The following is a 24,289-nucleotide window of genomic DNA, read 5'->3' as shown; positions in this document are numbered from 1 at the left end:
CGAGTTCTATATTTCAAAATGATGTGGTTTAATCTTCAGTTTTGGATGAAGTATTTACAGCACCGTACGAGCACTAGAGGTTTATCTCGGTGTCGGTCGGGGAGGCACCCACTCTAGACAGTGGGATTTTGTTGTCGCTATTGCTTTTTCCTACACATAAACATACACACATTTTAATCTATCGGTCTGCTTTGCAAAATTGTGTTCGAGACATAAACGCACACCCAGGTGTGCTTTAGAAATTAAATATTTGAATACAAAACACAAGAGAAAAATTAGCCAAACACAACCAACATACCCGTAAACTAATGCTAAATCGGTAAGCGGTATAATACAAATCGGTGTTACACAATCCGCTTATTTTTTGTTTGTAATACTATAAACCGTATGTACACTACCGGAATTAATACCGGTAAAAAGAAGTTATTTAACTGACTAATTTGAGCACAATTAACACAAAAAAAGAATTCTAGAAAGTAATCAACAATAGGAAATGCTTAAGCTCGGGATACAGCGAATCGAACGGATGCCAATAATTTCGACCGTTAAACACCATCATGCGTGGCCTGTGCAAACTACTGCTTATCGCGGGATGGGGATGTGCGTGTTATGCGCGCTAATGTTTCGTGATTGTATTGTTTTTGTTCGATACGAGGTCAAAGAGTTGTCTTTTAATAGGAAACCCACGGTTGGTCAGATTTGGTCTTGTTAGCTATTTTAAACACAAGCAGTAGTACGGAACAATCGAACTTTACCTAACAACTAGCAAAAAAAGTGTACCGGAAAGTGTACAAACATAATTAAATCTAACTATACAGAACTGAACCTTACTGAGTTTGTTGGTGTGGCTATTGTTGCAAATTTACAAAATACTAGGTTTAGCTTGATAAGGTAACTGTAATATCAGGCTCGATTTAGTACTGAAAAAGGTTTACAAAAATACACCCTGACCGAGTTGATTAGTAGTAGGTTGTTGATTCCGCGGTATCATCTGTTCTGTAAGGTTCAGTCCAACACTTTGGTACACATGATTTTAACATTCAATTCCCATACAATTCTTAACTTGTTCGATTGAATTTCACGCGACCTTCTTCTCAAAGGTGTTATTACACGGTGGAAAGCGACGACATCGGTTTCGGCATCCATCAAATAGGCTTAAATAATTCTTTCTTTTCTTTTTTTTCTTCTTATAGGCAAATAGCAAAAAGCGAATTTTTATGCGTGCATATACACGAAAAACTATTTTGCTTGTCAAATGTTCAAAGCTGGTAAAGAAATCTGACAAATTTGCTATCACACGCGTTTACGGCATTTTTCTGCCAAAGTCCCTTTATGACAAATAAAATCCAAAATCAGCCGACAGAATTATCTCCCGTGTAATAACTCCTTTAGGGTCAACTATAGGGCTATTGCTTGGACAATTCTTTCTTTCTCTCTCTCTAATCGGGATGGGATTTCTAAACTCCTGCTTTCCGAAACAAAAAATGAAGCAAATAAATTAACATACCAAAGCGAGCCCTCTAGACGATTGCCGCTCATCAAGTCTCAGCACAACACGACCCTGTTTTTTCCTCGAGTCTTTGGTCACGCGAAGGAATTTGCGCCATGGGAACGCATTCCACACAAACACATCCCGTAATGTGGAGGGAGCGAGAAACATAAAGCAATTAGCCAAGTGTACACGCGTACGATCATAAATGCAAGATAATGCAAATGTGGCTCACAAATGCCCGTTTGCCGCTAATTGTGCCTGTCTGTCTTGGTGAGGGAGTCGAGCCCATCGGTTAGAAAATTTGTGTTTCCCAAGTTGCTTCCTCTCGTGTTTTGCACGATTTCCCTCTCCCGTCTCTTCCCGCTGCGGTCAATTCCTTCCATTTTTCTACTCTACAATTATATAGCGAGGTCTGCCATTTTTTTTTTCTTACACATCGTGGCTCAGCAACGGCACATCGTGATGCTTCCGGTTAAGGCTCGTACAGGGCAGCATCCACAGCATTGGATGTCCCCGGCCACAAACCTCCGCCAGTAGGGCCATCTTCGGTCGATGGATTCGGTACGGTCCCTTCTGCTGTACCGCTTCGACGGCCGTCTCATCGTACAGGATCGCATGCATCTGATCGACCATGATCGCTATTACGAACAGCCCAAAGAGGGCCGATTCTAGCAGCAACAAAACGCTATGCATCATGCGGCTCTGCGCTTGGGACACATCTGTGTGACAATCCTCACAAGGATACAGCCACGAGATGACGATCAGCACGACTGAGTAAACGGCAAGTGCACAGACGTACATCAGGAACTGGAGGAAATACTTCTGGTTACGTTCGCCGACACAGTTGTTAATCCACGGACAGTGATGATCCATGCGCCGGATGCACCTTTTACAGATACGGCAATGGTGTGCCCTTGGAGGACGGTACGTTTCGCACCGTGTGCACATTGTCCACTCTTCCCGCTCGTGTCCGTAGTTTTTCTCCGAATGAAGGTCGGAAAAGTCGATACGAATTTGGGGCAACGGTACCGTACCCGGATCTAGCAGGACCGCCTTCAGATGAGCCATCGCTAGCAGGAAAACGATCGTATTGAACGCAACCACATGAAACGGTGCCCAAAGACTAAAATATCGGAATAAATATGATTAGATTAATGGGCCGATGAGTGCTGTATCATGATGATAATTGTTATCATCGCTACAGGTGGGGACATCCGAGGGGGTCCTACCTGTTGGGCATTGTTTGCAGTATTATCCAATGCGTTACCACATAGTCCGCGTACAGGACGGCCATATAGGTGACCAGCACACAAACAATACCGCAGGGATCTTTGACGAAAGCCATTGTAGGCAAAAGTGACTCCTCCCCACCTTGGCCCTGGTAGGTAATTGGCTTACACTGATGCGGTGTTGAGTAATTGATAAAAGGCTGACCTCGCTCTTGTAGCCACAGTAAAAACACTTTCACAATCACGGCAACACACAACAAAAAACACAAACCACAAACTTCACTTCCAACCGTGGGTACACCCTCCGGCCAGTGCGTCCCGCAGCAATCTTCTTTGTACCGTAAACTACAACAGAACACAATACTACGGAATGACGAAAACACTGCAGCAATACACCTCAACCATCATCGCGTAATTATGCTTCGGAACCATCATCGAAAGCACACGGCTCTATTCACAATTTCATCGATTTGAGGAAGGAATTATCGCACGACCGTACCTAATCACCCTTTTCCCGTACCGACTTTTGACAGTGCGAATCTACTTCTACAAAGCCGACAAAATACAACAGCAGATGCGCCGTCTCGCGCAAGAGCAATTCAAATTTAGTCCCCCAACACACACGCAGTACGCGAGTCTCCGCAGCTATACGCGTATACGCACCAGCTGTACTGTCACTTCATCAGGTTGTGTATTCTGTAAATGAAGGATCAAAAAATAGGTTTAATTTGTTTTTCGAATTGTTCTGTTTTGCGGGAAAGAGTATTCATTTGCGCAATTTAATGAAAATTTGAAAAAAAATCATTTTATTTTTTGTAACAGTTGAGCGCAATTTAAATTTTTTAATGAAAAATAATGAGTTTTAAAATTGTAGAGCTGACCTCTTCACAGTATAGCTTTTTCCCAGTGTGCATATTATGACAGCTGATAAATAAAAAAAACCTCTTGCTACGAAAAACAAGAACAAGAAGAAGTAAGCGAAGAACAATCTGTCATCTTTTGTCGATTTGATTCATCATCGCCTTCTTCAACACACAGAGAGAGCAAAAGTACAAAATCTTTTGGAACACACCATCGCCAAACCCAAATTTCCCCCGAAAAATTATGCACCGTAGTATAGTGTAGTGTGTTGTGTGTCGTTCATCCCCACAGGAAAAGTGTTGAAATAGTGAAAAATAGAGGTGTAAATTATATCGGTTCAAACAAAATTAGTATTGCATCGCCGTAGTACGTGCCAAAACGTCAATTTGGTGGAAACAAAAGAGAGGGTGCAAATTCGAAGAAAAGCAAAAGAAAAAATCACATCCCCAACACAAACCGAATTGATCCCTAGTAGGAGGTGTGAATATCGTGTGTGCGTGCGTGCATGTGTGTGTGCATATAGAGGGTGAAAGTGTGCAGCCCTTGCAGAAACCCCAAAACAGGAATCCTTCCCCTGTCTCCCCGACGCTGGTGGATAAAGAGGCTGACTGATAACGACGGGACGCGGGGCACTACAATCCACACCCTGGGAAACACGGCTCCGGGATCTGTTTGTGCATGTACGTGGCGCTGTACAAAAGGATCCATTAGCATCCAGGCAATAAAGGCAGCAAGAGTCGTCCCATCGTAGCATCCACAGCCGGATCACCGTAGCAAAAATGAGTCTGTTTGGAACGTCATCTTCACTCAACGCGGATATAGGTTGGTATGGGGCGGGGAGAGATGGAACTCGTGACACCTCGGTGTTTTACGAAGGACAACAACTTCACGCAAACCCATGTGACGACACAATAATAAGTCTTAAACCACCCGCAAGTAAAGGTGGCGCATTCCCAGCGCGCATCCAAACGCACCAATATCGCGACGCATTTCTGCATTTGATGTTTATTAATTAAATTAGGATGTGCCGCTGGTTGGTGTCGGGTTAGAGCGTCACGGTGGGCCGCAGCAAATGGGTGAGATGAATGAGAATTTCGCCCGGCGGTAAAGGTCAACCGTGTTAGGTAAAGTGTGACGTGACACTGCACCCTACGTTGATAAGGGGCGACCCAACTTACAGGCAAAGTTTACACTTTGTTAACGAACGCAGGAAAATCAATACACTCTCGTGGGGACTCTGCAGGAAGCAATGGAACTTTAAAATCGTAGCCTACTTTGGCTTCCAAACTGTGCTGCTGAGTAACCGGGGGGAACCATCCGGTTCCATGATACGGCTGGACGTTCAACGATCGCCCTTGTTCACGATTTCCAGAGCGCTCTTTATTTAGCCTTAAGGGGAATTGGCACAACAGATCACCGTTGTGCACTTGTTTATTTACATGTTCTTTAACGCTTCTTTTGTTCTCAAACAGGCTGAAGGCTGTACAGCTTCCGTGTGTGTTGAAAAGTAGGGGGCAACGAGAACCTCTGACAAAACAAACACGCAGCTCAAGACGCTGACTAATACACCAGCAGCGCACCAAATTGCGTAGACAAGCTTATCTCTAGGTAGCCCGTAAAGCGACCTCCGGAAACCGTACAAGTTCTAATTGAACGTTTGGCCGCTCCGGTTTCAGAATGTTTTTTTTTTTTCGTATGATTGTAGCAAAACTTACTGTCTGTGAGCAGATTACAAAACACACTCAACATTGTTGTTTCTCTTACCCAACATTAAATTATCACTAACATGAGTGTTTCGTTTTTGGAACCTTATTCTGGACCCGAAAAAACCAGATCATGCCTTTCCTTGCATCGAGAATGTATGAGTCATTTGTACGGATTCGCTGCAAGATTTACGCCCAACCGTCCCAACTATTCATTCGTCATTGCGTTTTTATTTTAACACTGATTATTGTTGGCGATAAATGATACGGGGTTTGCACACAGCCACGCACTCATGATTACTATGAAATATGACCCTCGGCAATACAAGTTCATCCTCAACCGCAAATGCATCTGTTGTTTGTTTTTATGGTAGCAAAAAAACGTATTGATAATAGTAATGTTTCAGATTAAACAGTAATTGCTTAAAGAGGGAACAGACATGCATTTCATGTCAATTGAAATTTAAATGAACTATTTTCATCTTGTAAGATTTTGGCCATTTTTTATAGAGGAAGTATATCTTCGCTTCTCTGAGTCCATAGTAAATTCTTCAACAAAAAATTCTAAAATTCCTTTAGTTAGCCATGAACTACATGAACTATTAAATATTCAATTTTTCTTTTCTTTTTTTTTGCAGAGAAAACGACCAGCGAAAATAATACGACGGAAAATTGGGGTCTAATACTGGACATCTGTGACCGTGTTAACAATGGTACGGCGACAGCTAAGGATTGTCTAAAATGTATAATAAAACGACTAAACTCACCCAACCCGCATGTGGTGATGAAAGCAATAACGGTATGCTAATTTAAAAATAAAGATAAATGTAGTAAACCAATTAATAAACATTTGTTTTATTACATTTCAGCTTCTCGATGCGTGCGTTAATAACTGTGGCAAACAGTTCCACCTGGAAGTTGCTTCCCGGGAGTTTGAAACCGAGTTTAAGAAGCTTTTGCAGAAAAGTCAACCAAAAGTGACAACGGTAAGAAACAAAGGAATATGAATGGACATGAAAAAAAATAATCCTATTACTTTAACACATTGTTGTACTTTTCCCGACTCACAGAAGCTAAAGCTTACCCTTAAACGCTGGGCGGAGGATGTGTTCAAGTCCGATCCGCAGCTCGATCTGATACCTTCGCTGTACAAAAAGCTACGAGAGGAGGGGCACGATTTTAGCGACCCATCGGCAACACCAAAGCGTGAAACGACGCTCAGCAAAGATCCGAACGTCGTGTCTAGTCAGCAGGAGGAAGATGACATTGCGAAAGCGATCGAACTTTCGCTGAAGGAAGTCAAAAACACGCAATCGCCGAAGATGATGTCATCATCATCGTCCGGTGCGGTAAGATATCAGTATTTGCAATAGGAATGCAGCGGAATTGGATTGCAACAAAACAATAATGTGTTTTTTGTCTTGTCCTTTTCAGACCGCTTCGTCACTGTATCCTTCCGCTTTGCTATCCACTGCACCTGTGGCAGAACCAAGGAAGGTAAGGAAAATTTTAAATTTTAACGTGGGTTTTAACCATCTAAAAGGAATTACAGTGCAATCGGTACGGGTAGTGTTGGAAAGTGTGAGCGGAATCTCTCAAGTAGGCTGTGTTTAGCAATCTACAGAGTTTTCAAATGACCAACCACTAAATCGCCCTATGTTAATCTGGGGAACTTTATTCTAGTACAGCTTTAATTACAAAAACAAAACCCACGGTTCACGAAGCATAAAATCAAACAATTTTATGCGCAAATTTGACGTCAAAAAGTTTGTAGATTCGAAAGCTACAAACTTGTCGCTTAAACTTTTGACCAAGTGAATTGAACGAACGAATTGATTTTTAAACAGAGTAAAAACAAAACTAATGAAAAATTTGAGGTGCGTTTGAAAAATAACAATAAATGCGCCAAAAACGAAAAATATATAAAACAATGCTTAACTTATCCATAAGTTATTTGCAAAGTACTCCAAACTGATTGCACTGAATTTTATTATATGGTCAAAAACCCTGCAATTAATTATGAATGAAGTAATTACAAACGTTCTTTTTCAAATCATCAAACAGGTTCGCGCACTATACGATTTTGAAGCGGCAGAGGATAACGAATTAACGTTCCAGGCAGGTGAAATCATCATGGTCCTAGACGATTCCGACCCAAACTGGTGGAAGGGTCAGAATCAACGTGGCGAAGGACTTTTCCCTTCGAACTTTGTCACGGCGGATTTATCCGTGGAGCCCGAATCCCTTACGACGGCAAAGGGTACGAAAAAGAGTGTCCAATTTTCGGATGAACAAAAGCTCGAAAGTGGCAATGACAAGGAGGGTCAACAGAAGCAGATACTGCAGTCGGCTGCGGTTGAAATCAATGAGGAAAAGATTGACCGTTTGCTGCATCTGATACACGAAGCGGACCCGGAAGATCCGTCCCAGGATACGGACGAGATGTTGCAGCTCGAGCAGCTCGTCAATCAGATGGGACCGATGATTGATGCGGAGTTGGAGCGGGTCGATCGAAAACATGCACAGCTAACGCAGTTGAGTAGTGATTTGGTGGATGCAATTAATTTGTACCACAATCTGATGCGCGAACCGGACCGATCGGGAATGATGTCGATGTCGATGGGTGGTGGTGGCCCAGCTGGCGGATATGTGGCTGCTGCTCCTCCACCCGGTGGCTATGCGGGCGGTTCGATGAATCCGATGTACGGTGGTATGCCGGCCATGTACCAGAGCCTTCCGGGTGTTGGAATGTATCCGATGGCAGGTGGACCACCATCGTTGCCCCCAGGGTATAATATGGCCCATCTTCGACACGATATCACACAAATGAATGTTGGTGGTACGATGCCACAGTTCCCGACACCAGCCCAACAACCTCATCCGCACCCTCATCACCATCAGTCTCATGCGTTGCCAGGCCTTCAAAACGGGCCCACCAGTAATGGGATGCTTTCCCAGGTTGGGCCGACTACTTCGATGTCCGGTGTAAGTAATCAACAGTCCAGCGCGACCGTTGCACCACAGACGACGATGCCAAATATGAGCGGTCCACCGATGTCTCAGCAGCAGCAGCAGCAGCAGCATGGTGCAATGCCGCAAGGGTACGCGAATCCAACGTCGCCTCCACCAGTTCCCGGTATGTCTGTCGGTCCGTCGTCTCATCATCAAATGCAGCATCAAGCTCCACCAAACCCAAATACGCTACCGCAAATGCGACCATCTGTACAGCAGCCACCGGTCAGTTATCCGAGCTACGTTCCTCAACCGCAGCAGCAACAACCGGCCGTATCTCAGCCGGGACAACAAACAACGTTGCCCGTTTCTGGTGGACCACCACCAACGTCCACTCAACCAGTCCAACCGAACCTGAACCAACATCCTCATCCAAGTCAACATTTATCGATGAATATGCCGCCTGCACACTTCCCACCCACTTCTGGACCACAACAGCAGCAACAACCGCAGCAACAACAACAGCAACAACCGCCACAATTCATGCCTCAGATGGGTCCACCACCGCCGATGGGAAATTTTGGCCCAATGATGGGCGGTGGTCCAATGAACATGTTTCCACCCGGTGGACCTGGTGTCGTCGGTGGTGGACCGTTGTCGATCAACACTAACCACCACCATCACCAGGGACCGCAAAACATTCCCATCTATCAGCAGCAGCGGTAAGCTTCGCTTGACGATACTTCCTACACCAGAAATATTGACCAATTTTGAAGCTGCTGAATGCGATTGGGGGGCTTTTCGCGGAGAGTCGATTAGCGCTAATTTTTTGTTTGTTAAACTAATCTAATCTGAGCCATAATAGGGGCCACGTAGCGCCTTTTGTGTTGTGCTGTCTTTTTATATGATATTCCATCCCGATTTAAAAGAAGTAAAAAGAAAACGAAAAAGTCCTCAAGTCTGCTCGCAGGGGGATACCATTTTTGTTTTGTCTTCTAAAAAGTAAACTTTCTTACCTCTTACTTCACAATTGCATTGGATTGTGCATTAAAAAAGAATCCCGTTTGTTTCGCTAGCAATAATAATCCTAATAATCTAATAATGATACAAGGTTTTCGTGGTTCTAATGAGCGAGTTACATATTGATTTGCTCTGGTATATTATTGATTCAATCTGCTGAGATGTTTTTCGATATTTTACTAGACTCACGCGTTTTTACGTTACGCGTCGCGCCGTGCTGTAAAATGTCTAGGCGACTTGAACAGTTGCCTGAGCTATGGATACTAGGATGGAAAAAGAGTGACTCTACAATCCTGCGGGACATGCTGATGACAACACCCGAGCAATTCTATACCTCAGCAGATTGAATCATTAATATACCTGGACTAATCAATATCTCGACGATCTTGTTTGTTATAACCTTGAAAACCCTGTAATGCTAAAGCAAATTACGTTTTACGAAACAGTATAGAAGAATTGAGGCCCGAGTGTGATTTACTACTACGGATACGGGAGGAAGAGAAGGGGGATACTGGGTGTTGTTCGGAAGTGTTAATAGCGACGCATGTTGTAAGGGCTTATTTTTTGAACATTCGCAGAATCTACACAAAAAAACGACTAGGATTTAGCGTTAAAAAAAGAAAAGGTGAATATATAAAGTAGGATATGTATTTATATACGCGATAGCATTGAGCAGGGGAGAAACAACCGCGGTCGTTCGGTAGCTAACACAAGATGTGGGGCTGGCGGAGGGTCAGGGGATTTTGGGGAAGTGTTTGTTAAGTCCATGGTTTAAAAAAAGGACCGGTGCGAGCGATGTTGAGGATGCAAAGATGTACTCAGTCGGAGCGAATGATTCCTGCTGTATAATAATTGAGCTACGAACATACTACACACCCTACAATGGAAAAATAAATACACTAAATTAATAATTGAGGTTTATGATGTTTGATTGACTGATAAATATCAGTTTTGCTTCACCCACGGACACGGATCCGAACTCGCTGGAATTGGGAATACGATCCGAACCGCTCCTCGATCTGCTTACGGATGGCTTCGACCCGGTAGGTTCGGGCCGACCCGCTCATCACTATTCGATAGATCGTGGGTAAATTTGAACGAACTTGAGGAAGTTTATCGCTTAGTTATTAAAAAAAAAAAACAAATATCTTTCATATTAAAAGAATTTAAAAAAAAACAGTTCGCCGTTCATTTAAATAACGAGATTCACCGTTGGAGACGATGCAATTTGAATTTTCCGAACAAAAAGGAAAACTTTTGTAGAACACTCAAGGGTTTATTTACCGGCAAACTGCAGCTGTCAAAGCGTACAGTGGTACAAACACTATATAGGACACCAACATTTTTGTATAGCATCCAGCAATACAAATAGCAATATATCAGCAAAGTGGAACAGTATTTATGTTAGAAAATTATTTCCTTTCAATTTTATTCCCTGTCTGCTCCAAAACTAATCCAGCATACAGCGCGTTTTTGCAGCGCCTTACAGCGCGAGCTTAATTTGTCCCCCTTCGTCTTTAACGTACTGTTTTCGTATTGTTTTGATTTCGCACACCCCTCGTGCGTATTTGCGTGATAATTGTGATCGAAAAAGTAAACCGCCATGCTTACTAGATGTACAGCAGCATTTTTGCTGCGAAGGTACAGCACCACAAACAACTCATCGAAATTGGTAACTATCGAACGGACTCCCGGATTTATATCCACAGTAACAAACCGCAACCACAACCACAACGTATTTGCTTTCCCCAGGCCGAAACGATTGCCTCATCCATCGAAGGGGTGAATAAAGCGAACATTGCCACACTGCTCGCTACCGTTCCCGAGCTTACAAAATACACTCCCGAGCAATGGCATCGTACAGTGCGCCTTCTCAGCACGGAAGGATTGGAGCAGGAAAAAATGCTTACCATTATCGGTGGCCACCCGAGCATACTGGTACGCCCGGTGGAAAAGATCGCCGAAAGTCTGCACTGTTGGCGATCGTGCCAATTTGGTGATGCAAACATGAAGGTGCTTGTGTCGGCTCACCCATACTTGCTGGATTACACCAACCACAGTCAGCTGGCACAGCGAGTCGCATTTCTTCATTCGCACTTTGAGACACGCAAAAATGTGTATCGCTTGTTTCTGAACGCTCCGAACCTAGTGGTGGATGATCAGCACACAACGGAAGCGAAGATTGTCTATCTGATGGAGACGATGCGGCACGATGTGCTGGAGGTCGTTAAATCGTGTGCCTTCGCCCATGACCTGGAACATTTGCGCTGTCGGCATACGTTTCTGGAGCGGTTGGGATTGTTTAAGCCACGTTCGCTGAAGGCGGATAAAAGTACACCGACCGGTAATCCACCGGTCCATCAGATTACTGATACGAGCGATAAGCGGTTTGCGGTGAAAGTGGCCTACGTTACGCTGGAAGAGTATGAAGTGTTTCAGGAGCTGTACCGGCGTGAACTCTGCCAGGAGGATGAGCTGGAGTATGGGGAGGACGATGAGTTTGATCCGGAAGAAGAATTGGAAAGTAACGTTGGTAGAAATGCGTATCGGAAGAAGGGTCGGTAAAGACACGTTCGTAGTAGGCATTGAATGTGCGTTTACGGTAGTGCGTGTAGGGTTTTTCAATTTATGTAGAAAAAAAACATGTTATCTTTGAATAACCATAACTTCAAAACGTCTAAGTGTAGAAGTGTCGTTTGTATTTCAATAGAAAGAAGAAGTGTTAATTTAATTTTCATTTTAATATAGAAACCACAATTGAATAAAGTGTAAAAAAGTTATTAGCCTACAAAGATGCCGGCAACCCTGGGTAGCCCGATTGCCTGTATTAAGGTTGAAAATAAAATGAGCGACATAAAATTAAATATTTAGCCAGAAATTTTGATAAAGAAAAATTAGAGCAAAGTAAGAGTTAAAACGAGTTTTAAACATTTAATCTATTCAATTATACTTTTTATAGTGTTTTTAAAGCTGTATTCGCAATGTCGAAAATAGGAGCAAAATCCATGTTTTCATTTTTACGAATATTTCTTCAAAATTGGGTTGAACCCCTTAACTAAGTATATAGAAACATTCTTCGATAGTTTAACAACCAATATAGTATCACTTTCTACCAAAATAATTGATATTGATTACAGTTTTCAAATTTTCGGTAAACGGCTGCAATTGCCTGCCGAATTCTACTACATTTACCCTATTAGCAAAAAAAAACACATGTTCGAGTAGCAGAAAGAACAGTAATGAAAACACAAAAAACTGTGTTGATAAATAAAGGGCCTAAACTGTCGTCATAACATGACTGATTTATTTTTTAGTTAGTTTAAAGTGAAACATTTCTCACTTGCTCATAGATCATATAATCGAGGCGTAAAGTTACAATGGTAGTCATCATCGTAGAGAACAATCGATAATTTTCATATTATCCAATTAGAGAAAGCGTTTGGCGCGCGCGCGTCTGTGTATGTGTGTTTCAATCTATATACTTGTGTGTGGATGTATATAGATATTATATATAGAGATATATAAGTGTAAAACGGCAAAGCGCGACAAAAAAACTGGTGCAAGACGAGACGGATAAATGACTTGTACTCGAAAACGCCACACACAACAGCATCACCACATCATCATCACCTTCGATTCACAGCTCGTTTGCCTTAATTTTAGCATCAAATTGGCGTACCATCTTTGCGAAATCTTCGTAGCCCGCAATCTGGATCGCTGCATCACAGTCCAGCCACTTCATGTCCTGGTGCTCGTCGGACAGCTTCGCTTCCTGCGAAGGATTGCGCAGTTCCGCCAGCCAGTACACGACCACCTTATCATGTCCCTTCACTTTGTACTCGAGTGTGCACGATTGCTTCCGATGCACATTTAGGTCACTTTCGGTGTAGCTAAAAAACCGAACAGAAGAAGAAGAAGGGGGAAAAAAAGTCAGCAAAACAGTTGACGGAACACAGAATTTGACCTTGTCGGCGGTGTAGCACAAACATTACCCGGCTTCCTCAGTCGTTTCTCGCAGGGCTGTCGCGTAATCATCTTCTCCCGGATCGACGTGCCCTTTCGGTGGCGACCAGTGATGCTGGCCGTACGACGCTTGCAGCATTAGATACTCGATACGTTCGCGCAGCCGACGAAATATGAGAAAGCCGGCCGCACGTTTTGCCATCTTGCTGTCCTTGTGTTCAATGGTTGGTCCTTTTTTTTGTTTGGCACGCAAAATGCCTAATCGTTTAGGCACTGGAGGAAATGCTGACTAATGCAAACAACAGTAACTTTTTGTACAGTTAGGCTCAGCCTTTTGTAGCTCTGTGTGTGTATGTATGTATGTATGTATGCTTCACTGCACTCGGTATCGCTGCGGACGACGCGGGTATTGAATGAGGTGAACTTTGTCCGATGCAACGCGGCGTGTTTGAAATGAAATCACGGAAAATAGTGCAGCGCACAAAGCAAAACAAAAAGCATCTGACTGTCATTCGGTCCACAGGGTGTGTATCGCACCGGTTTGTGAGTACCGGTTGAAAACGGTTCTTTTGTTTGACAGCTCCTCAGGAACAAACCATGCGAGCAAAATCATGCTTCTCACTATAGTGAGCAGATGCGCATCTGCACCATCAATGTATACATTGGTGAGAAAGATGATTTTGCGTGCTCTACTGTCAAAACAACAAATGCAAAGTTTGCCGCATCGGAAAAATAAACCAAGCGAAAGAATTTGTCGGAAAAGGTGGTAAAAAGTACGATATTTTGTGCATTAAACATGTCTGGCCAGTTTCCGGGAGGTTACCAGAGCCCTAGTGGGCATCGGGGAAATTACAATAGCCCGATAATTCAGCAACATCTAAATCAAATGAACGTTCCCAACCAAATGGGTATGATGGGTATGTAGAAGAAGTGTCCGGCTGATGCTTCCCCGATTTCCATTGCATCCCTTAATGTTTACAACCTTTGTTCAGGTTTCAACCAAAACAACGTTATGAACAGTCCACAAATGCAAGGCGTACCCGGGCAGGGCAATCAGGACATGGGTCTAAATCCCGGTATGATGCAGCAAAATGCACAACAACAGCAGCAAGCCGCACAAGGCATGCAAACCAACCCCCAACAGGTACCGTCGAACCAGCACCAGCAAGGACAAAATCAAATGGTCGGCCAGAACGCTTCCCATCAAGCCAGCCAACCAACGGCTCAGATGGGTATGCAACCGGGTGGTAATGTCGGACCCGGTAACGTAATGAACAACCCACAATCGCAGAACCAATCCGTTCCACCGAATCAACCGGGCGGTGGTGGTGGTGGTGGTGGAGGAACAACCGTACAGCAGCAACAGAAAGCCGAATTTAATCTACTTTCGCTGTGCCGCATTGGGCAGGAAACAGTGCAAGATATTGTGAGCCGATTTCAGGAAGTGTTTGGCATATTGCGCTCGATACAACCACCGAACGGTACGAACCAGGGTCAGCTGTCGAGCAATGATAAGAAAGCGAAGGTACAGGAACAGTTCCGTACGATTCGGCTGCTGTTTAAACGGTTGCGGCTGCTGTACGACAAGTGTAACGATAATTGCCAGCAGGGGATGGAGTATACGCATGTGGAAAGTTTGATACCGCTGAAGGGTGAAATCGAACGGACCGAACCGGTACACACGGAGGAGTACAAGAAAGCGCTGCAGGAAAATCGTGAGCTGGTGGCGATGGTGCAGCTAAAGAACAAACAGTTGCGGGAAATTATAGACAAAATACGGCTCACGATATGGGAGATTAACACGATGTTAAGTATGAGACGATGCTAAACATTTTTTTTTCGGAACGGTTATAGCTTGTAAGAAAATGTAATAGTACGATAAAGCACTCCATTATAGTACGTGTCAAATGCGTGTTTGAAGGTAGAAAATACAAGTTAAATAACATTTTTTTTCTATTCTGCAACGAGATGGAGTTAGTGTTTGTGTGTGGGAAATGATATTTATAAAATGAATATTTTTAGAATGTTCACAAATGCAATTCGTTTCATAAAACATCCGAGTGGTTTATCCCACGAAGAAAATGCAACTTCGACCCTCTTGGTAGCTGGCCCACACACCGGGAGTAATTCACTGAACATAATTAATTCTAAATCGGATTAAAAACTAACTGTTAGGACAATGCTTATCATTCAGCATAAAATGATCACCAAATGCGCCCCGGATGCACCACCGCGAATCGATCGTGTGTGTGGTCGATATTATGCGTTCCAATTTTGACCACCATCAATCGCTTCCACTGTGCGCTCAGCATACATAGACGCGCGACGCATAAATGTCAAAAAAGTGGGAGGGATGGGGATGAAAATAATAACAAACGCAAACAAAAGAAGTTTCACTCACTGCCCTTCGTCGTCGTCGTCGTTTTCTCTTTGATTCGTCGTGCGTGCTGTGTACACGACTTCTTCTTTGTCAATATTGGCTGCAGTTTACGGGAACACACATACGTAGATCCATGAAAAATGCAACAAATGTTGCACCCGTAGGATTTGTGCTGAGCTGTGCTGTGTGAGATGTGTGTTGTTCTGCTTCAGACTTTTAATCTGTAATCAGGAATATCGTGCATGTGTGGGGCTTTTTTGTGCCCGCTACCAAACAGTGACGCGACGTAGTATAATTCGTTCATAGTGCGTGTACCAAACCGTGGACACTGTAATCCAAGGAAGGCTCTTGTACCGTCATCCTGCTCTATTAAATCATCCCCACCCATCATTGTTTGTGTGTGTGTGTGGGGCTGTGTAGTTGGGATAGAAGTAGGCCAATGTTATCACCCAACTCGCTTGGAAACGAACAAGCGATAACATCACATAAATAACGCATACTCCTCACCAAAAATGCTGGACGCATATGTTGGGTATGATCTGAGCGGTGCCATCGAACCGGATGACATTCCCAAGACGAATGAGACCGTGTGGATACTAGGAAAGCAATACAATGCTACCGATGGTAAGTTTGTCTAGAATTTGTAGCCGCGGGACACGAAATACTTCAATCTCAAATCTCGCTTTGAGGACCTGCCACAACAACTTACACGGGGCTGTTGAGTTACAGCTGTAATCAGTTTGAAATATCCCGCGGTCCGGAACCTTTACAATTGGGTCACCTTAAACACTTCCTATTCTTCTTTTCTCTAGATCTCGAAATCATACGACAGGATGTGCAATCTCGATTGTGGTGTACCTATCGGAAAGGATTCGTTCCAATCGGCAACACACAACTAACCACGGACAAAGGATGGGGCTGCATGTTGCGCTGTGGGCAGATGGTACTGGCACAGGCACTGGTACACCTTCACCTTGGCCGGGATTGGGCGTGGGAGCCAGAAACGAGGGATGAAATTTATCTTAACATTGTGAATCGATTCGAGGACTGCAAACAGGCACCGTTTTCGCTGCACCAGATCGCCCTGATGGGTGACTCATCGGAAGAGAAACGGATCGGCGAGTGGTTCGGTCCGAATACAGTCGCACAGGTGTTGAAGTATGTGGGAAACAACCCTGAGAAATAATGATGGAAGTTTTGCGCAATTTAATTAATTATTAAATAATTGTTTCCTCATACAGAAAGCTAGTAAAGTTTGACGATTGGTGTCGGCTAGTCATTCATGTAGCCCTGGACAATACGGTAGTAACGGATGAAATAGGTTCGTATTTTTAAAAGGTAACAAAAGCAGTAACCAGGTAGTAATCACGTACTTCTTACTTTTTTTCCAGTGGAATTATGTGCAGATAAAAAAGATCTCGATGCATGGAAACCGCTCCTGCTGATTGTTCCACTACGGTTGGGCCTTAGCGAAGTGAACCCGATCTACATCGAAGGTCTGAAAAAGTGTTTCCAGCTACCGGGTAGCTGCGGCATGATCGGTGGCCGTCCCAATCAAGCCCTTTACTTCATCGGGTACGTCGGCGAGGAAGCACTCTATCTCGATCCGCACACGGTCCAAAGGGTAGGAACGATCGGTAGCAAGCGAGAACCGGCCGAGCAGGAGCTAGATGAAACGTTTCACCAACGGTACGCTAATCGGATCAGTTTCTCCTCGATGGATCCTTCGCTGGCCGTCTGCTTTCTGTGTGCTAGTAGGCAGCAGTTTGATGTGCTTGTGGCGCGTTTTAACGATAGTTTGAACGGTGGCACCAGTCAGGCACTGTTTGAGGTGGTAAAAACGCGTCAAGCACCGTGGACACCGACGACGGCATCGTCTGGCTCGTCGCGTAAGAACAGTGGACCAACCGAGGCCTTCAATGTGATATCAGCGACGGAAATACCGAACGAAGGTAAGCTGCTTTTATGTCTTCTACGGTGATCGCCAATAAAATGACACCACACAGGTAAAAACGAAATTGTGAAGCCAATTTTCAACTTATTTACCTCATATTTGTTTTTGTAAAAGATAGTTGAAAATTTTTGGAATACGTTCCCATTGGATGAATTGGATTGCCATTGGATGAAAATTACAGGTTTTTTTGATTGATCAACTATTGGACAAAAACAAAGATGTTATCAATTGCTAATGATACATTCTAAAATTTGATAAAGCTTTACCTAGTAGACGTATCGAAATCAGTTGTTTGAACAATGGGCATGAAAGTGGTCTTATATTATTGGCGGTCACTGTAAAAAGAACCTTTCTTTATAAAAAAAACAACCCTATTTTTTTAGAATTTGAAGAGGTTGAACCACGCACGCTGGATGATTCGGATGAAGAGTTCGAGATTATAGCCTAGCAGCAGCACCAGCAGTCGGACAGCACACACAGCACGATAGAGATTGAGATAATCGAACCTTTGATACACATTAATGCAAGCTTTCTCACTTGAAGAAGGCACCATCTGGCTGCCAAAATACTGATGAAGAAAAAATGGCTGTTGCTCATGGATACCACAATGCTTGCTTCGACCGTGTTTTCCCACTTAATGCTGCTTCGCTCCGTTTGTCAAAAGCGCGCGCGCTGCACGATATCTGTTTTTGGCGAACGCTCGAGAGAGGAAAAAGGATGATTAAAATATAAATTAAATTAAAATTGCAATTTCACCTAAGCGGAAGGAACAGTTCTTCGTGATTGGCTATGTATTTCTCTCTAGCGGTATCAGGCATGGGAGGTTTTAGTGTTATAAAACAGCGACTTGAAGACGTTGGAAAACAAAAGAAATCTTGTTGAAAAACTGTACAAGTAGCGGAAATTGGGGCAAGTGTGTCACGTTAAGCAATATCTGCTGTAAACTACTTAAACATGTTTTTTCTAAAGCTAAATTTGCTTTCATTGTCATTTTGCACACATTTTTTACATGTTATTCAGTCTCAACAGAAATTCTATCAAAAAATAATCGTTATATGAAAGTTTTAAAAATGGTTATATATGTGGTGATTTTTTAGTATTGTGGCCCCATCCATATGGAGGCAAAACGGCCATCTAGAAAAAACAATCGCAAATGATTTAAAATGGAATATCAGATCAGGCGTTCCATTATTCTACGCTAGGGGTAAATTTGGTTCACCAATTCTTCTTTCTTTGGCTTTTTCTTATCGGTGAAACTAAGGAGTGTTGTACAACGGTTCGTACAGCAGAAGTGCTCCTTTCGGTCTCGGATATCACTGCCAATTCCATTCTAGCCCCAGCTTCTCTCTGAACTACTAATAAATAAAAAAATGAATCTGATTCTGGGATTCAACACCAAGAAGGATCGATCGGGACGTTCATTCCATTCCCGAACTGAGATATCGTGTTTGTGAACAACAATTTTTAAGTTTTTTTATAGCTGAATTCTTATTAAAATTAGCGAACATTGTGCAACACTCTTGCCCCTAACAGTGGTGCTTCTGTTGTTCCAGAAGAATTTTTATTTTTAAATTTGGAAAATAGTTGTTTTTGAGCTGTCTTGATCCGACGTCTTTTTGTCTCAACTTTGTCATGTAATTTGCAGTTTCATATTTTCTTTCTTTGTGTGCTGAGAGCTTATTTGAACTCGGTGAAACATTATAAGATTACACTCAACATTGTCGATCAGCAGAAAAAAAAGATAAAAATGAGAAAAATGAACTATTATTAAAGAGATTTGGTATACTCTTTCTAGTCACAGGTACTCTGCATGCTCACTTGGTCGCCGAACTGATTTTTTACTGAAAAAATATCAGGTGGCTCACTTGCCCCAACTTCCGCTATATCGAACCAATTCAGAAGGGATAATAATCAAAACCCATATTAATAAATCTGCTCCACATATGAACGTTTACGAGCGGTAATGATTCTTCGTATATTATTAAAATGCTTTTAAACGTGGCTTTCGTTCCCCAACTCTCCCACAAATCCCTCCTCCTCACTGGATCAGGCGGCCACCACACTCGGGAATGCATTTTGCTTCGATATAACGAGCTTATTGTGCTGATAGCTAATATATCCCTTTATACGACCTTCGTAGATCAAGTTAGCAACGATACAGTGCGTTTCGTCCATGGAAACATCCTCCACCCCGGAAAACTGCAGTGCCGTCTGAAACGCGTTCATATCGATCTGATGCGTTTGCAGCGCTTGGTGCACCTTCTTGAACAGATTCCGGTACGTGAGTATCTTCATCTTTTCCACAATCAAATAAACGCCCGCATTGATGAAAAACATCTCATGCCGACGGATTGCTTCGTCAAACCGTCGCACATTGCCTTCCTTCACAGCGGACGCAAGATCATGAAACTGTAGCACGTTGTATCGCTCCAGCACTTCCTTTCGGGGCATATACCCAAGCAGCATCTTCACCGGCGTCAGATAGATCAGTATAAGTCGCTTGTTTTTCGTGAAACGGCGGGGACAGTTGTCGAAAGCGAAGCTAAGATACTCTTCCGCATTTTTAAAATCCGAATCGTACATCGCCTTCCGGCCGGCAAAGTATTTGTACGTGATGCGTTGCGCCAGGCTAAAGCTGTCCTTAAAGTTGGAGCTGTCAATCGCACGGATCAGTGGTTTGCACAGGTGCAGCTTGTTGATGCGGAAGTACACCTTCAGCAGCTGATTGACGAGATTCAGCATACCGAGCCGCTTTGTATCTTCGTCCGACGAACGAGTGTCACCGGCACACACGCGAAAACAGGACATCAGGCTTTCGGCAGCTTTTTCGAGGATTTCTCCACATTTCGAGCTTTTCGTTTGTTGCTCACACTTGGTCGCCAGTAGGCGCAGATCGATCGAAACGACGTACATGATTGGAAGTATCCAATTTTCTTCCTTCATTTGCTGCAACAGCTTTACCACCGCCTGTATGCAGCTCGTTTGGTGACGGTACGCTTCGGTGTAGTTGGGAGCGTTGGAGTTCATCAGATGGTAGACGGCTTTTAGATGGGCGGACACGATTTCATCCAGCGGCGAGGGTAACTGTCGGCTAACGGCAGCGTCCGGGTTTTCTTTGTACAGGTTGGGATCGTTTACGTGAAAATCTTGGAGCGATAGGAAGCGGGCCACTGCTTGGCCCTCGTACGCGTTCCATACGCGCATTATTTTGTTTAAATAGTCGTGTAGATACATGCTGTGTTTAGTAATACTTTCACTAAATGCACTAAAACTAGTTTTCTTTTATGGAAAACGGAGTAAGTTATTCCGGATTTCGCTACTGAACTGTTTTTGCAAATGAGGCGCCGAACAATAAACATCAACAACCGTTTGACAGTTCATTGCTTAAGTGGTTGCAAAAGTTCTCACGGTTTTTTTTCGGCGGATGGAATGAAATTAGGAAAGAAAACTTTATAAAAGGCCAAGATTTCGTTTATAACAATTTTTCAACGTTAAACTCAATTGTAAATTCCGTTTTCATTATTATTAATGGAGGGGATAGTCTAGAAAAGAGCCCCGATTAAAAGTTTGTAACATTATGCCTTTAACTATGCATCATAAACCTGCCGAGGTGTTAGGTTACAAAAAAATTTAAGAAAATTTCCAGATAGAGATATTGGTAATTTGCTCACACAAAATAAATTTCAAGTCAATCGGATTCCTAGAACCGGAGAAAAAAGCAATTAAAACCGGTGTGGCTACCCCGGATAGCCCGGTTGCCTGCAATACGGTTAAATCAAATTGCTCATTTGTAAACAAATCGCACGTGTGAGAACAACAACAAAATAGTTTCAATTCGTTGTCCGGTACTAGCTTACTTCCCAATACAAAAATGGGAGTTCGTGGTTTAACTACATTTATCGCAGCAAATGCATCCGTTTATCTAAAACCGCACGAATTGCACGATACAAAACTTATCATCGACGGTGACAATCTGTGTCTGCAGCTGTTCCGCAAATCTCTCATCAACACGGTCGCACTGGGCGGTAACTACGACGTGTACTTTCGGATTGTGATAGACTTTTTCGAGAAGCTGCAGCTGGCCAACGTTACACCGTACGTACTGCTGGACGGTGGGTACGAGAAGCGTAAAATGTCCACCGTCCGGTACCGGTTGATGCAGAAGGTGGAGAAAATGAAGGGATTCCACCTTGCGGCAATCGGTGGCACACCACCACCGATGTTGCGTGAGGTGTTTGTCGATGCGCTGCGTGTAGCCGGAGTGCCCTTCATGCGCTGTCCGTTTGAGGCGGACGATGAGGTGGCTATTTTGGCGCGAAAACTGAACTGCCCGCTGTTGAGCTACGATTCGGACTTTTACATACACGACGTGCAGTATATACCGTACGTGACGCTGTCGAACAAGGTGTTCCACCAGGTGTCCGACAGGGAAGGGAACAACTTTAAGATAGGGATTGTGCAACGGAAGCAATCGAAAAAGGCACAAGATCGGACGGAGGCTGTTAGGTATGTAGCCCAGTATGGGGATGAGTCGGTGCTGGAAGGTGAAGAAGCGGAAGCGTACTCCTATCTCGACTGTTGCCTGTACACGATCGACAATCTGATCGAACCGCATGAGCGGCTGGGCAAAGAGATGGTACCACTGTTTGCGGTACTGCTCGGGAACGATTACATCGGACGAAGTGTGCTGAAACCCTTCTTCGAGGCAATGCAGTTAGGTAATATGAATAGTAATTTTTTCCGACACGAGCGTCGATTAAAGTTATTTCTTAAGTGGCTACAGAAACATACGCTAGAATCGGCTACGCGGGCTATAATGCGATGTATAAAGCAAGCAAACAAGAAGCGAGTCTATCGGCAGATTTTGACCGCGATGCGTGGATACAATTGTGAGGATTGCACCGCTTTACATTACTTTGGTTTAGAGGAGGTTGTCCAGGTAAGCGAACCTTTGGAAGATGAAGAAATCGAGAAGGAATTAGAGGCACGGGTAGGCGAGGTGGATGAGGATGGAGGAGATGGACTAATGATGGAAGATTTCGATGTAGAAATTATGATTGATAATGAGGGTAACGATCAGGGGCAAGAGCACGAACAAGATCAGGATCAAGAAGCGATATCGGGAAGTGACAATGACGATGATTCTTGTGCTGAAGAAGAGAGCGTTAAAGACGAGGAAGAAAAAGCATCTGCTTCCGATCACGAAGAATCCAATTCGGAGGACAAAATCAACGACGATCCCGATACGGCACCGGATGAGGAAGAACCAGCTCGCAAAAACAAATACACCGACCGCAATTGGCCCGAATGGTTCAAAGAGCTGTACCGTGCCGGGAAAGTTCCACGTTTTTTGGCAGATCTTTTACACTCCAATTGCTACATAAACTATCCCCAAATAGAAGACCTCCAACGGCCAGATAGTAACACACCAGCCTATCCTATTTTGCGAACCATTTTTGCCATCCTTAAAACGGCATTCAGCGTAAAAACGACGGACTTTAAGTACCTCACGCGAAGGGTTGGAAGGGCCGGAGTAAGAACGATGATTTTCCGTGACGCTTGCTTACCTCCAGGCACTAGTTACGACCCATCCAAATTGCCAAATGTGTCCATACTCTCGAAACTCTATCAACAGTCCGGTATCGAGAAGTGGCAAGAATTATTTCGAGCAATTAAAAGCGTTCCGAGCAATCTACGGTTATACTTTTTGGCGATAATTTATTGGGCGAAAAACTGTAGATTGGTAAATGCGGCACACGTGCACGCACTGATTATCTGCCTTTTACAGCTGCAAATTATTGATAAATCGTTAAAAAGCTTGTACCGCGATGTAGATCAATTTCGGCATCAGAATCGATCGTACTTGGAACAGCAGCGAAAAGCAAGCAAAAGAACCAATGGTCCCAGTACGGAAAAGAATGACACAGCAGCACCATCATCTGCGACCGAGTTTAATCGAACGTTTTACAACAAGCTAACAAGTGGAACATCGCGCGCAGAACTGATGCTAGCGTACGACGAGTTAATACAACATTTTTCGGTGAATGAAAATACTACGGTCGGCAGTCGTAAATCAGCGATTGCTCCCAATACGATGCATACGCTGGCCAACTTCCAGGCAGTTTGTTACAATCTTTACGGCTTAATACCACTGTTGGGCTACCCGTTCGATAATCTGCACATGCACGAACTTTACAACAATCTGTACGTATACAACGTGTACGAATGGATAAAGGCACGTGGTGATCTGTTTGAATTTGAACGAACGTCTATGTTTGCGCATTCGCCGGCCCTGCTCACGGCGGTGCGTGTAATGATGGAATTTGTTCAAACGTTCGTACCCGAGCTGAAGGATAGAAAACGTGCGAAAATTGCAGCATCCAAGAGAAAGAAAACGGAAAATGTGTCAGGAGAAGTGAAGCGAATACTTGAGCAGCAAGTAACGCCCAGCAATGATTGGGAAACAAAGAACGATACGGAGGAGAGTGATGAGGGCGAGTTTATTGATGAGAATAATGCGTTTAGCCAGCTTTTGTTAGTACGCTGATGGGGAAAAATAAATGTTTCAATGAAAAAAAATTGCCAAAAAAGATTATTAAAACACCGCCTCAAAGTGATTTTTGAGAGAATTGAGAGGTAAAATTACTACAACTTTATGTTAATTTGTCTAATTTTGGTGATTCAAACTTTAGGAGGTTTATGGGGGAAGTGTTCTAAGCATCACTGTTGAAATCA

General features: G+C 43.6%; 8 protein-coding genes across 8 annotated transcripts; 5 read left to right on the top strand and 3 right to left on the bottom strand.

The window, feature by feature from the left end:
• Positions 1 to 1,921: 1,921 nt before the first annotated feature.
• Positions 1,922 to 2,837, bottom strand: LOC126565232 (palmitoyltransferase ZDHHC3-A). Its single transcript, XM_050222389.1, has 2 exons — positions 2,722 to 2,837; positions 1,922 to 2,615 (listed from the first exon to the last, which is right to left on the bottom strand). The coding sequence occupies exons 1-2, from the start codon at positions 2,835 to 2,837 to the stop codon at positions 1,922 to 1,924; spliced, it is 810 nt and encodes a 269-aa protein (XP_050078346.1).
• Positions 2,838 to 4,319: 1,482 nt separating this feature from the next.
• Positions 4,320 to 8,963, top strand: LOC126565817 (signal transducing adapter molecule 1). Its single transcript, XM_050223026.1, has 6 exons — positions 4,320 to 4,404; positions 5,924 to 6,084; positions 6,155 to 6,271; positions 6,356 to 6,634; positions 6,720 to 6,782; positions 7,350 to 8,963. Exons 1-6 carry the CDS (start codon positions 4,362 to 4,364, stop codon positions 8,961 to 8,963), a joined length of 2,277 nt encoding a protein of 758 aa, XP_050078983.1. The 5' UTR covers positions 4,320 to 4,361.
• A 1,897-nt stretch (positions 8,964 to 10,860) lies between these two features.
• On the top strand, positions 10,861 to 11,822 carry LOC126565154 (uncharacterized). The gene is made up of 2 exons (XM_050222302.1): positions 10,861 to 10,929; positions 11,010 to 11,822. Exons 1-2 carry the CDS (start codon positions 10,861 to 10,863, stop codon positions 11,820 to 11,822), a joined length of 882 nt encoding a protein of 293 aa, XP_050078259.1.
• Positions 11,823 to 12,885: 1,063 nt separating this feature from the next.
• Positions 12,886 to 13,732, bottom strand: LOC126560510 (bis(5'-nucleosyl)-tetraphosphatase [asymmetrical]). The gene is made up of 3 exons (XM_050216468.1): positions 13,727 to 13,732; positions 13,250 to 13,509; positions 12,886 to 13,147 (listed from the first exon to the last, which is right to left on the bottom strand). Exons 1-3 carry the CDS (start codon positions 13,730 to 13,732, stop codon positions 12,895 to 12,897), a joined length of 519 nt encoding a protein of 172 aa, XP_050072425.1. The 3' UTR covers positions 12,886 to 12,894.
• A 244-nt stretch (positions 13,733 to 13,976) lies between these two features.
• On the top strand, positions 13,977 to 15,048 carry LOC126565069 (mediator of RNA polymerase II transcription subunit 30). Its single transcript, XM_050222207.1, has 2 exons — positions 13,977 to 14,137; positions 14,213 to 15,048. The coding sequence occupies exons 1-2, from the start codon at positions 14,017 to 14,019 to the stop codon at positions 15,046 to 15,048; spliced, it is 957 nt and encodes a 318-aa protein (XP_050078164.1). The 5' UTR covers positions 13,977 to 14,016.
• Positions 15,049 to 16,089: 1,041 nt separating this feature from the next.
• Positions 16,090 to 18,090, top strand: LOC126564837 (cysteine protease ATG4B). Its single transcript, XM_050221954.1, has 5 exons — positions 16,090 to 16,224; positions 16,413 to 16,758; positions 16,842 to 16,921; positions 16,992 to 17,552; positions 17,938 to 18,090. Exons 1-5 carry the CDS (start codon positions 16,113 to 16,115, stop codon positions 18,000 to 18,002), a joined length of 1,164 nt encoding a protein of 387 aa, XP_050077911.1. The 5' UTR covers positions 16,090 to 16,112; the 3' UTR covers positions 18,003 to 18,090.
• A 1,500-nt stretch (positions 18,091 to 19,590) lies between these two features.
• On the bottom strand, positions 19,591 to 20,788 carry LOC126564812 (PCI domain-containing protein 2 homolog). The gene has a single exon (XM_050221925.1). It carries the CDS (start codon positions 20,786 to 20,788, stop codon positions 19,601 to 19,603), a length of 1,188 nt encoding a protein of 395 aa, XP_050077882.1. The 3' UTR covers positions 19,591 to 19,600.
• A 637-nt stretch (positions 20,789 to 21,425) lies between these two features.
• LOC126564068 (protein asteroid) lies at positions 21,426 to 24,106 on the top strand. Its single transcript, XM_050220981.1, has one exon. The coding sequence runs from the start codon at positions 21,426 to 21,428 to the stop codon at positions 24,099 to 24,101; it is 2,676 nt and encodes an 891-aa protein (XP_050076938.1). The 3' UTR covers positions 24,102 to 24,106.
• The last annotated feature ends 183 nt before the right edge of the window (positions 24,107 to 24,289 follow it).

Source organism: Anopheles maculipalpis, chromosome 3RL (assembly GCF_943734695.1).
Source record: "Anopheles maculipalpis chromosome 3RL, idAnoMacuDA_375_x, whole genome shotgun sequence".
Taxonomy (NCBI): domain Eukaryota; kingdom Metazoa; phylum Arthropoda; class Insecta; order Diptera; family Culicidae; genus Anopheles; species Anopheles maculipalpis.
Note: the sequence above shows the minus strand (reverse complement) of the source record. Positions and strands in the feature narration are given on the sequence as shown.

What these genes read in the sequence shown, in the direction of transcription:
- LOC126565232 (XM_050222389.1), bottom strand. Translation starts at nt 2,837, where the DNA reads ATGGCTTTCGTCAAAGATCCCTGCGGTATTGTTTGTGTGCTGGTCACC. An exon ending in CTGCAAACAATGCCCAACAG is followed by an intron (nt 2,616 to 2,721) that starts GTAGGACCCCCT and finishes CCGATATTTTAG; the next exon opens with TCTTTGGGCACCGTTTCATG.
- LOC126565817 (XM_050223026.1), top strand. Translation starts at nt 4,362, where the DNA reads ATGAGTCTGTTTGGAACGTCATCTTCACTCAACGCGGATATAG. An exon ending in TTCACTCAACGCGGATATAG is followed by an intron (nt 4,405 to 5,923) that starts GTTGGTATGGGG and finishes TTTTTTTTGCAG; the next exon opens with AGAAAACGACCAGCGAAAAT. An exon ending in GTCAACCAAAAGTGACAACG is followed by an intron (nt 6,272 to 6,355) that starts GTAAGAAACAAA and finishes CCCGACTCACAG; the next exon opens with AAGCTAAAGCTTACCCTTAA.
- LOC126565154 (XM_050222302.1), top strand. Translation starts at nt 10,861, where the DNA reads ATGCTTACTAGATGTACAGCAGCATTTTTGCTGCGAAGGTACAGCACC. An exon ending in CAAACAACTCATCGAAATTG is followed by an intron (nt 10,930 to 11,009) that starts GTAACTATCGAA and finishes TGCTTTCCCCAG; the next exon opens with GCCGAAACGATTGCCTCATC.
- LOC126560510 (XM_050216468.1), bottom strand. An exon ending in GAAACGACTGAGGAAGCCGG is followed by an intron (nt 13,148 to 13,249) that starts GTAATGTTTGTG and finishes TCGGTTTTTTAG; the next exon opens with CTACACCGAAAGTGACCTAA.
- LOC126565069 (XM_050222207.1), top strand. Translation starts at nt 14,017, where the DNA reads ATGTCTGGCCAGTTTCCGGGAGGTTACCAGAGCCCTAGTGGGCATCGG. An exon ending in CAACCAAATGGGTATGATGG is followed by an intron (nt 14,138 to 14,212) that starts GTATGTAGAAGA and finishes ACCTTTGTTCAG; the next exon opens with GTTTCAACCAAAACAACGTT.
- LOC126564837 (XM_050221954.1), top strand. Translation starts at nt 16,113, where the DNA reads ATGCTGGACGCATATGTTGGGTATGATCTGAGCGGTGCCATCGAACCG. An exon ending in GCAATACAATGCTACCGATG is followed by an intron (nt 16,225 to 16,412) that starts GTAAGTTTGTCT and finishes TCTTTTCTCTAG; the next exon opens with ATCTCGAAATCATACGACAG. An exon ending in GACGGAAATACCGAACGAAG is followed by an intron (nt 17,553 to 17,937) that starts GTAAGCTGCTTT and finishes CTATTTTTTTAG; the next exon opens with AATTTGAAGAGGTTGAACCA.
- LOC126564812 (XM_050221925.1), bottom strand. Translation starts at nt 20,788, where the DNA reads ATGTATCTACACGACTATTTAAACAAAATAATGCGCGTATGGAACGCG.
- LOC126564068 (XM_050220981.1), top strand. Translation starts at nt 21,426, where the DNA reads ATGGGAGTTCGTGGTTTAACTACATTTATCGCAGCAAATGCATCCGTT.